The sequence below is a fragment of the Alligator sinensis genome, unplaced genomic scaffold, assembly GCF_000455745.1.
Source record: "Alligator sinensis unplaced genomic scaffold, ASM45574v1 scaffold1023_1, whole genome shotgun sequence".
Lineage (NCBI taxonomy): Eukaryota > Metazoa > Chordata > Crocodylia > Alligatoridae > Alligator > Alligator sinensis.
Genome location: NW_005842373.1, coordinates 1,111,357 through 1,122,356, shown reverse-complemented (window position 1 = coordinate 1,122,356; position 11,000 = coordinate 1,111,357). Strand labels below are relative to the sequence as shown.

The 11,000-nt window shown below is 46.7% G+C and overlaps 1 protein-coding gene across 1 annotated transcript in view; it reads left to right on the top strand.

The window, feature by feature from the left end:
- Window positions 1–11,000, top strand: part of GAS7 (growth arrest specific 7) — a 278,601-nt gene that overhangs the window by 157,577 nt on the left and 110,024 nt on the right. Inside the window, exon 4 of the mRNA XM_006029347.3 lies at window positions 9,059–9,188. Within this exon, the coding sequence (XP_006029409.2) occupies window positions 9,059–9,188 (130 nt within the window). The remainder of the gene's footprint in view (window positions 1–9,058; window positions 9,189–11,000) is intronic.

Below are 11,000 nucleotides of genomic sequence, written 5' to 3'. Positions count from 1 at the left end.
TGCCCTGGTGAACAGATGTTCTCCCAGCTCCTAATGCACACCCCTTATGTACTTATAGGCTGACACTAAGTCACCCCTGAGCTTACGCTTCTCCAGGCTGAAGAGTTTCATGTCTCTCAGCCTCTCCTTATAAGGCTTGCTCCCTTGTCTTTTAATCATGTGCATGGCTCTCATCTGGACTCTCTCAAGCTTTCCCACATCCTTTCTGAATTACAAAGCCCAGAACTGGACACAGTATTCCAGCTGTGGTCTCACCAAGACTGAGTAAAGTGGGAGGATGACTTCCTGGGTCTTGCCTGAGATGCATCGGAAGATGCAAGCCAAAGTTTTGTTTGCTTTGCTGGCTGCGGCATCGCACTAGTGGCTCATGTTAATCTTGTGGTCAATTGTGACTGCTTTATCTGTGGGTCCAAAGATGACTGACAAGGCCAGTCCAGGATTAACAGACTCTGTTGTAACTCGGGCATATGTTTCCATGTGGAGTGCATGGCTCTGGCTCTTTGATTCTGTCTGCGATATTCTGTTTCTGCCACTCCCATTTTTCCATATCCTGTTGTCATTGTAAGATTTCAAAGTACTGAGATCCTTGCAGCAGACTCTTCCTCCATTTGGGGCGGTCCCAAGTGACAATCTCCCATGAGTCAGTGTTGATGATTCCTTTTTTCAAGCTGGCTTTGAGGATGTCCTTGAAGTGTTTTTTTTTGCCCTCCCCTTGACACCTTGACTGAGCTGGGAAAATAAAGCTTGCTTCAAGAGTCTAGGGTTGGGCATCTGGATAATGTGGCCGGCCCACCAAAATTGATGTCAGATGAACATTGCCTCAATGCTTGTGGTGTTTGCTTGCAAGAAGCCCCTAATGTTGGTGCACCTGTGTTCCCCCTGTATTCAAAGGATCTTCCACAGGCAGCATTGATGGTACTTCTTCAGCAACTTGGGGCATCTCCTGTGTGTTGTCCATATCTCAGGTCTGTACAGTAAGGTGGGGATGACAGCTACTTGACAAACCATGAGCTTGGTTTGGGATCTGATGTCCAGATCTTCATACACCCATTTCCTCAGGCATTTGAAGGTTGCACTTCCACTTTTAAGGTGATGTTAAATTTCTTTTTGATAGCAATAAAGCTATAGGAAACAAAGATGTCACAAAAGCTAATCCAGGTAATGGGATAAGAATTAACAGTCCCTTTTTTTAAACCACTGGTGCCCTCTCATCAGTACAAACCACATTAGCACTGGACTGAATAACACAGATATAACATCAGAGATTCATTCATCTGCAACTCTACTATCATATACACCAGTGGTTTTCAACATTTTTGCATTTGGGGACCTCTAAAAAATTTTGAATGGAGGTGCAGACCCCTTTGAATTGTAGATGCAAGTGTGAACATACTTTTGATTAATTATAGTCATCTTTTACTGAGACCAGTGCTTCCCAAACTTTTGCTCAGCATGACCCTATTTATGAACCCATTTCCCCAGCATGGCCCTTCCCAACCCACAGCCCCCACAACCCCAGGTGCCCCTCACTCCCCACCCACAGCATGCCAGTCCTCCAGATGCCCCAGGGCCAGGGCCCAGAGCCCGCTTCCTCTGCCCCCTCCCTGCTCTATAGTACCTGAGCCCCAGCTGCCACCCATGGGAGTCAGCAGCTGCTGTGGCCAGAGCTGCCACCTGCTTGCTGTGCTCCCTCTGCTATCTACATTGGACAGACTGGGCAATCCCCATGTGCAAGAATGAATGAACACTAATCTGACATCAACCCCAGAAAGATGCAAAGGCCTGTGGCAGAACACTTTAACTTCCATGGGCTCTCCATCACTGACTTCAGGGTGGCTATTCTTAGGCAGCAAACTTTTTAAAAACAGATTTGAACAGGAACTTGCAGAACAAGGAATTATCCACAGACTGGATTTTGTTAAATTAATGGTTTTACATGGGAACTACAGATTTTCACTCTGTTAGCTGGATTAGATTTGTAACTCCTTTTGTTCCTGTGGGTTCACTGCTTGTTTGTTTACCTTTCCCAGCACTCCTAGATCACATCCCTCTTCCTCCCTGCCATTTGTATACAAATTGCTCTCTGTTTTATACACTGCTGTATGCATGTCCTTTCACAGCATCAGATGAAGTGAGCTTGGGCTCACAAAAGCTTATGCTAGATATTGGATTTAGTTAGTCTCTAAGGTGCAAATCTACCCTGCCTTCTACATATTACTAGCCATTTCATAGATTCATAGATGTTAGGGTCGGAAGGGACCTCAACAGATCATTGAATCCAACCCCCTGCCTTGGGAAAGAGTGCTGGGGTCAGATGACCCCAGCCAGATGCCTGTCCAGACTTCTCTTAAAGACCCCCAAGGTAGGGGAGAACACCACCTCCCTTGGAAGCCCATTCCAGATTCTGGCCATCCTTACTGTGAAGTTTTTCCTGATATCTAGCCTAAATCTGCTCTCTGTCAGTTTGTGACCATTGTTCCTTATTCCCCCAAGAGGCCCCCTGGTGAACAGAGCATATCCAATCCCTTGCTGCTTCCCCCTAATGAATTTGTAGGCAGCCACAAGATCACCTCTCAGCCTTCTCTTGCAGAGGCTGAAGAGGTCCAAGTCCCTCAGTCTCTCCTCATAGAGCTTGTCCTGTAAGCCCCTAACCATGTGAGTGGCCCTCTTCTGGACCCTCTCAAGTCTATCAATATCCTTCTTGAAGTACGGTGCCCAAAACTAGATGTAGTACTCCAACTGCAGTCTGACCAATGCCACATAGAGAGGAAGTACCACCTCCTTGGTTCAGTTTGTAATGCATCTGCTGATACATGATAAAGTGCAGTTAGCTTTGCTGATGATTTCAACACGCTGACGACTCATGTTCATCTTGGAGTCCACTATGACTCCAAGATCCCGTTCCACTACTGTGCTGATAAGAGGATCATTTCCCAGCCAGTAGGTGTGCTGGATATCTTTGCACCCTAGGTGCAGCACTCTACACTTGTCCTTGTTGTACCACATCCAATTGTGTACTGCCCACTTTTCTAACCTGTCCAGGTCTGCCTGCAATTGTTCCCTACCCTCCGGAGTGTGCACTTCACCCCATAATTTAGCATCATCCACAAAGTTGGACAGAGTACACTTCACACCCACATCCAAGTCACTGATAAATGTATTGAAGAGTACTGGCCCAAGGACCGAACCGTGTGGGACCCCACTACCCACATCCGTTCAGGTCGATACCAACCTGTCTACTACCACTCTCTGGGTGCGACCACTAAGCCAATTTGCCACCCACTGGACCATGTAAACATCTAAGTTACAGCCTCTTAATTTATTTATGAGAATGGGATGAGATACTGTATCAAAGGCCTTACTAAAATCCAAGAAAACAACATCTACCTCTACTCCTGCATCTAACTGTTTTATGACCCTGTCATAAAATGAAACCAGGTTGGTCAGACATGATCTGACTGCTATGAATCCATGCTGATTACCCTGCTGCATTATTTTTCCCACTGGACTCCCATGCATATGGTCCTTCATAATCTTTTCAAAGACCTTTCCAAGGATGGAGGTGAGACTGACTGGCCCGTACTTACTCAGATCCTCCTTCTCCCCTCCTTCTTGAAGATAAGGACCACACTGGCCCTGTCCCAGTCCTCTGGGACCTGACTCGAGCACCACGAGTGCTCAAACAGCCACGCCAGTGGTGCTGCTATGACACCAGCCAATTCCTTCAGTACCCTCGGATGCAACTCATCCGGGCCTGCTGACTTGACCACATCTATCCTGCAGTGCGTCATTGACTAGACTCCTAAGCACACTGAAATTAGCCTTCCTAAACTCAAGTACTTCCACCCTACTAGTTATCTTACCCACCCTACACCATATGGGAAATTTGATTGATTGGTGGTCACTATCCCCAAGGTGGCCATGAACCTGTACCTCCCCTACCAGGTAATCCCCTGTAGCCAACACCAAGTCCAGTAATCCCCCTAGTCAGCATTCCCCCTAGTGGGACCGTATACCTCCTGCGTTAGGTGAGGGTCCTGCATGCAAGTTAAGAACCTATGTGAATGGTTAGATTTGGCTGACTGCTCCTCCCAGCAGATGTCAGGGTAGTTTAGGTCCCCCATGACAACCACATCCCAAGACTGTATGGCTTCTGAGAGCTGCCTCAAGAATTCCAAGTCTAGCTCTTCCTCTTGGTGTGGTTGTCTGTAGCAGACCCCCACAACCAACTGCCTTTCCCCTCAACCTCCATGTATCCTAACCGACAATGCCTCAACTTTCTCCTCCTCTGATTCCATTTGGATTAGGGTAGATGTATAATGCTCCTTTACATAGAGCAACACCCCACCCCTTTCCTCCCTACTCTGTTCCTTCTCTACAACCTGTAGCCCTCAATGTGTACCACCCAGTCATGGGTAGGGTCCCACCAGGTTTCCATTAGCCCCACTAAATTGAAGTTATTGTCTGCAAGCCGAAGTGCGAGTTCTTCCTGCTTGTTCTGTATGCTCCTAGCATTAGTATACAGGCACTTGAGCCCCCCAAATGCTGCCTTTGGTGCCCCCCCATTCTGATGCCCAATGGGCCCCTTAGTACTTAAGTGGGGTGTGTACTGCTGCATGTCTCATAAATTGTAGGTCCTAGATTCTCTCCATCTCCCGCCTCCCCGTCCCCTATTGAACTTAGTTTAAGGCCCGACATAGGAGGTCAGCCAACCTTTAAGAAAAGAGACTCTTACCTCTTGCGGAGAGATTTGCTGGACAACAATAGAATACGGTGCATAGGATTCCTGAGTTGTCTCAGGCTCTGAGAACATAGTGTAATTTGGCAGGGGTTTTTTTGAAAGAATGTGTAGGCAAATGTAGGGACTCTCCTCTGCCATATGAGATGCTTGAGTTCTTTTTCGAGCTTTGCCAGAAGGGATGATAAATGAGAATGACATTAGTCTCAAAGAAAGACAAACATGAAGTCTTGGAGTGGTGAGCATTGTGGATTGTCTAAAAATACTAGCAGTGGTGAGAGAGGTAAGATTTGAATTCATGTACATCAGGGCTATCCAGCTTCCCTGTGGCCAGAGCCACACCTCACACCAACCATATCTTGCAGGTGGGGGTGCTTGGGATTCGCCCTGCCCCCTCAACCACATGAGCTGTACAGGCATATGCAGCCTCCTTCTCCCTTGGCAACACTGCCCCCTGCCCGACCCTCTGCACAGACAGCACCAGTGATGCAAAACTTAGCACGGATCTTTGAAAACTCTTGGCGCTCTGGTGTAGTGCCCGAAGACTGGAAGAAGGCCAATGTGGTGCCTATCTTCAAGAAAGGGAGGAAAGTGGATCCGGCTAACTATAGGCCCATCAGCCTGACTTCTATCCCAGGGAAGATCTTAGAAAAGTTTATTAAAGAGGCCATCCTTAATGGACTGGCCGACGCCAACATCTTAAGGGATAGCCAGCACGGGTTTGTTGCGGGTAGGTCTTGCTTGACCAATCTCATTTCCTTCTACGACCAGGTGACCTATCACCTGGACAAGGGAGAAGAGATTGATGTCATATATCTTGACTTCAAAAAAGCCTTCGATCTGGTGTCCCATGATCGCCTCTTGGAGAAACTGGCCAATTGTCGCCTTGGGTCCTCCACGATCCGCTGGCTGGAAAATTGGCTCCGGGGTCGGACCCAGAGGGTAGTAATCGATGGAAGTCACTCATCGTGGTGTCCTGTGACCAGTGGGGTCCCCCAAGGCTCTGTCCTTGGACCCATACTGTTCAACATCTTCATTAATGATGTGGACACTGGAGTCAGAAGCGATCAGAACTGGCCAAGTTCGCCGATGACACCAAACTTTGGGGCAAAGCATCCACACCAGAAGACAGGCAGGTTATCCAGGCTGACCTGGACAGGCTCAGCAAGTGGGCGGACGAGAATCTGATGGTCATCCTTGACCACAAGATGAACATGAGCCTGCAGTGCGATGCTGCAGCTAGTAAAGCGACCAAAACTCTGGCTTGCATCCATAGATGCTTCTCAAGCAAATCCCGGGACGTCATTCTCCCCCTGTACTCGGCTTTAGTGAGGCCGCAGCTGGAGTACTGTGTCCAGTTTTGGGCTCCACAATTCAAAAAGGATGTGGAGAAGCTTGAGAGAGTCCAGAGAAGAGCCACGCGCATGATCAGAGGTCAGGGAAGCAGACCCTACAATGACAGGCTGAGAGCCCTGGGGCTCTTTAGCCTGAAAAAGCGCAGGCTCAGGGGTGATCTGATGGCCACCTACAAGTTTATCAAGGGTGACCACCAGCATCTGGGGGAACGTTTGTTCACCAGAGCGCCCCAAGGGATGACGAGGTCGAATGGTCACAAACTACTTCAAGATCGTTTCAGGCTGGACATAAGGAAGAACTTCTTTACTGTCCGAGCCCCCAAGGTCTGGAACAGCCTGCCACCGGAGGTGGTTCAAGCGCCTTCATTGAACACCTTCAAGATGAAACTGGATGCTTATCTTGCTGGGATCCTATGACCCCAGCTGACTTCCTGCCCCTGGGGGAGGGGGCTGGACTCGATGATCTTCCGAGGTCCCTTCCAGCCCTGATGTCTATGAAATCTATGAAATCTCTGAAAACTGCCTCCTCGCCACAGATCTTCCCCTGCTGAGTCGGTGGCCGAGAGGTGGCTGCAGGGGCCTACAACACATTCCAGTGAAGTTTGCTTGCTTCTTGGCCAGAGATTATTTTATGAATCTTTCACATTGCTGAACCTGGATTAGGGAAGAATCAGGATTTTGGCTGCTTCATGGGTCATGAAGGGGAAATGGTCCTTGACTTTAAGGGCTGCCCCAAAGGACCAGTAGATTAGTCTACTGCACAGTAAAACCTCTCACATAGACACACCCGCTTCTGGGTTACATGGAGGCTTATATCAGTGACCCAAGAGAATGGTGGGGGAAACCCTCTGAAAAGGAGGATCCTGGAAGTGTGGAGCCCTCCAAATCAAGTCTTTTAAATTCATTATTTACTGCCAGGATTGCCTTTTTGCTTTACATATAGTATTGGCTTTTAAAAGGTATGGTTTTGCCAACCATCACATTCACAAATGATGAGTCAGGCATCATAAATATCCAAAGATTTCTCAAAATACTCAATGTTGGATTATTGTAGTGGCATGTGTTGAACTCTAAGAAAAAGGAATGTGTAGGGCTACAAACGTCAAAGCAGGTGTAGAGGGAGGGAATGGTGCCTGAAGAAATGCCAGAGAGAGGAAAGGAGGGTCAGGATAGCCACAAATAATCAACAAGAAAAGGTGAAGGAACTGGAGGGAAATGATAGGAGGCGGGTGTCACGCAATAGATTAAGTAAGAGACTTGAGGGGTGAAGAAGCTGGGAATGATCTTATTAGATCTGCTTTGAGTTTTGGGGTTTTCCATCTGAACCCTATTAATGCAGCATCTCTCAGCTAATTTCAGTCTGCTCCTTTGCAGTGAGGAGAAAACTGGACCTATAGGCTGGGCTCCAACATGGTCTAATATTGGGTTCTGTGTTGGAGTTTCTCTCTCAGTCACAAGCATATTTACTTTACTGCAAGGGTGAGCAAAGTACAGCAAAGGGGCCATATCCAGCCTGCCAGGTGATTTCCCCCCCCATCTGGCCAGCAGGTTGGTGCCCACTAATTAATTGTATCTGGCTCGCAGTTGCCCCTGCTGTGCTCTGCATGGAGCAGAGCCCCACCCGCTTCTGTTGGGGCAGTGTAATGTGCTCCCAACCTTCCTGTGGGAGGGCCCCGGCCCCAGCCCCAGCCCCAGCCCCAGCTAAGGCACACAGCTTCCAGGTCAGGCTGCTGCTGCTGCAGCCACCCAGGAAATTGCTCAGCTCCTCTGTCCTTCAGCAACTTCTCCTCCTCTCCCTGCTGCAACCCTACCTGCTGCCTGGTGTGAAGCAGTAGCAGAGCTGGGAGGAAAGCTGAACCTGGGTAGGAGCACAGGACCAGTGCCAGGGCTGGCAGAGCCTGGGCCAGTGGCAGTGTGGGACTCCCCTTGGCTCATGTGAAGCTCCAAGGACTTGGCCACAAATGCATACCACTGTGGGGGAGACCAGCACAATGGACCCCATAGCCTGGCCCCACTTCCTTCTGCCATGTGCAGATCCCAGACTTGGCCAGAAGTAGCGGGGAGCCCCATTTGATGGAGCCCAGCCAACTCAGCCCCGCTCCCTGCTGCCCTGGCTAAGTCCTGGGAGCTGCATGTGCAGTACGGAGTGGGGCCAGGCTGCCAGCTCCACCATGTGGGGCTCTCCCTGGCGGCACAAGGCTCCAGCCAAGTCCTGGGAGCTGCACATGAGCTTCAGAGAGCCTCGTGCCTGGCCCTGCTCCCTGCCGCCATGTGCGGTTCCCAGGATTCAGCCAGAGTAGTGCACCACTTGAGGGCTCTGCCTGCCGCGGGCCATGAGTGCCCTGAAGACCTGTTGCTGCCAGCAGCAGGGGCTGTTTGCCATGGGGGGCAGCATGTGGGGGGGCACCCCCCACACCCCCCCATCCCCTACACACCCTAACCGTACCCCCGTCACACAATATACAAGAGTAAGACTTTATTCTGATCTGTTACACAATCACCTCTATATACACTGTGAAAACACATAAATCAGGACAGCATTTTTTTCAAATAAAAATAAAATATGTTATAATATATAGATGCTTGATTTTTAGTACACAGTTTGTTTTTTTTCTGGTTCAAAGATGACAAGCTCCGCTCCCAAAAGGAGTACTTCCAGGAGCAAGGGGAGGGGCTTTTCATGGTCATGGGTTAAGGGCAGGACTTCGAATCCCAAAATTGCAACCAAAGAGTGGGGCTGTCCTTGCGGGCCCTTGCCAGCTCGCTAAAACTCATTAAGTGGCCCTCCAGCCAAAATAATTACCCACCCCGCTTTATTTACCTTTGAGAACTGGGCTTTTTTTAAAGAGGCCTTTTTTATTACACCTATATGTTCAATAAAGTGACTAAGAACTGTTTAAAGTCTTTATTTATGTGTCTGTTACCTAGAACAGCCCTGGTAATCCCCTGCATTTGTCTCACACAGTGAATGGATATCACACCCCCCTGACCCCAGCACATCAACTGGAGCCTGGTCATATGAGCCTCAGAAAAATCGGCAGAGACCCCCAGGTAGGTTTTATGGAACACTCCAAGCAGAAAAGCATAAGAATAGAGTAACATCCCTTAAATTTGAGCCATCTGGTATCATCTACTAGGTGTTTTGTTTAAGAAGCCACCAGAGTCCTAGTTGGAGCCACTGTGTGTCTGTAGCTGGGCACAGAGTGTTTGTTTCTAGTTAGCAAACAAGGTTATTTGGAATCCCGTTGTGTCTATGGAATGTCTTCCTCTTGCTTAGTTGTGAAAAACAGCAACAGATAAAACAATAGGCTTTTTAATCTCTGAACAAAATTAAAACAATATGGCTGATGGGAATGTACATCTCATGTGGACTGTGGTTAAAAAAAAATACAAAATGGAAATGGAATGAAATGGCTTTCGCTCCTCCTCCTAATACAGCCCTCTCCTAATACATACCATATTTTGAATCGCATAATTATGAAGATGACGTTTAAAAATAATTTTTTAATTAGTTTTGTTATTGCTATAACATTAAAACCTAAAACCTTTTAGACTCAGCAAATGTGAACCCCAATCCCGGAAGGGTGCATATACTTAATTTTAAATCTAGACTACTAATGCAATTTCTTTTAAAATTTGAGTCCAACAGAAATCCGTGAAGGACATATTTTTTTTTAAATAAAGGCTGAAGAAAGCAAAGAAACACCCTTAACTCTAACCTTCCATTATCTACTTACTTACCTATTTTTTAACCATTAACTCATCTTTACTTGGAACAGTTTATGTAATAATCTATCACCAATTCCTCATCAAGAGCTTTCTGAAAATCCAGAATGTACAAAATCATTGGTTTCTACATCTATACCAATATTTACTTTGTTATAAATAAAGTAATAAAATGTCTGAAACAACCCTTATAAGCCCTGAGAAGTTACATGTAAAATAGCTTCCTTTCCATATGTAGTTTTAAGTTGTCCATAGATGTCTGCAGATAATCATATTGCAAAAATATTGAGGTAAAATATATTTTTATTGGAATTCTGCTAATCCCTACAACAATATTATCTTTTTGGTAAAAGCACTCTATACCTTTTAAAAATGCAAACAACAGCATATCTGGAAACAATTTTTTAAATGGTGGTACCAGTCAAATAATCAAGAAGTAATTAGTGATGATTTCTACTGTTCATTCAGTCTAAACACTGCCTCCATATAAAGATAAGAATTGTCTGGAAAATCAGACCAAATTGGACCAAACTCAGGCCATGCAATACCCTTTTTCTGGCAGTGATCTGGACCAGCTGCTTCAGAGGAAGGGGTGAAACCCTAGAAAAGGAGGCTGAGGAATAACCTGTCCTCTTGAGACATTTCTTCTAGTTCTCATTACATTAGCCTAAGCTTGTCTAAAGTATTGAAGCAGGAAGTGTTAACTCTGAAACTTGTTTCTACCACTTAAGTCTTACTTATATAATTTGGCATCCTTGCTGGTTTATTTGGTGCAGTGATACTCTACCTTTTTAAACTTAAGGCATTCCTTAGAAAATGTCAGCTCTTAGTTGTCACTCATTTTTGAGTGCAGAAAAAACTAGAGAAATTCTTCCGTTTCAAAGAATTCAGGAAGGCCCCAACAAGTCAGAATGTTTTTAATGCTGTGGATTCCTATTTGAAGTCTCTAGGGTTATCCCATGGCTCGTATTTGCCCACCTATCTGTGCTAACATTGCATAGCACCCTTAAAGGGATCCCATGGCAACCTTGTTGAGAATCAATAATCTAATGGAAATATGTTGTTGATATGTGCTGACACGATGTTGTAGCTGTTATGGTCCAGGAAATATGCAAGAAGTGAAGGTGTGTGTGTGTGGGTGTCGTTTTCTTTCTTTCTTTCTTTTTTGTTATTGGATCAAG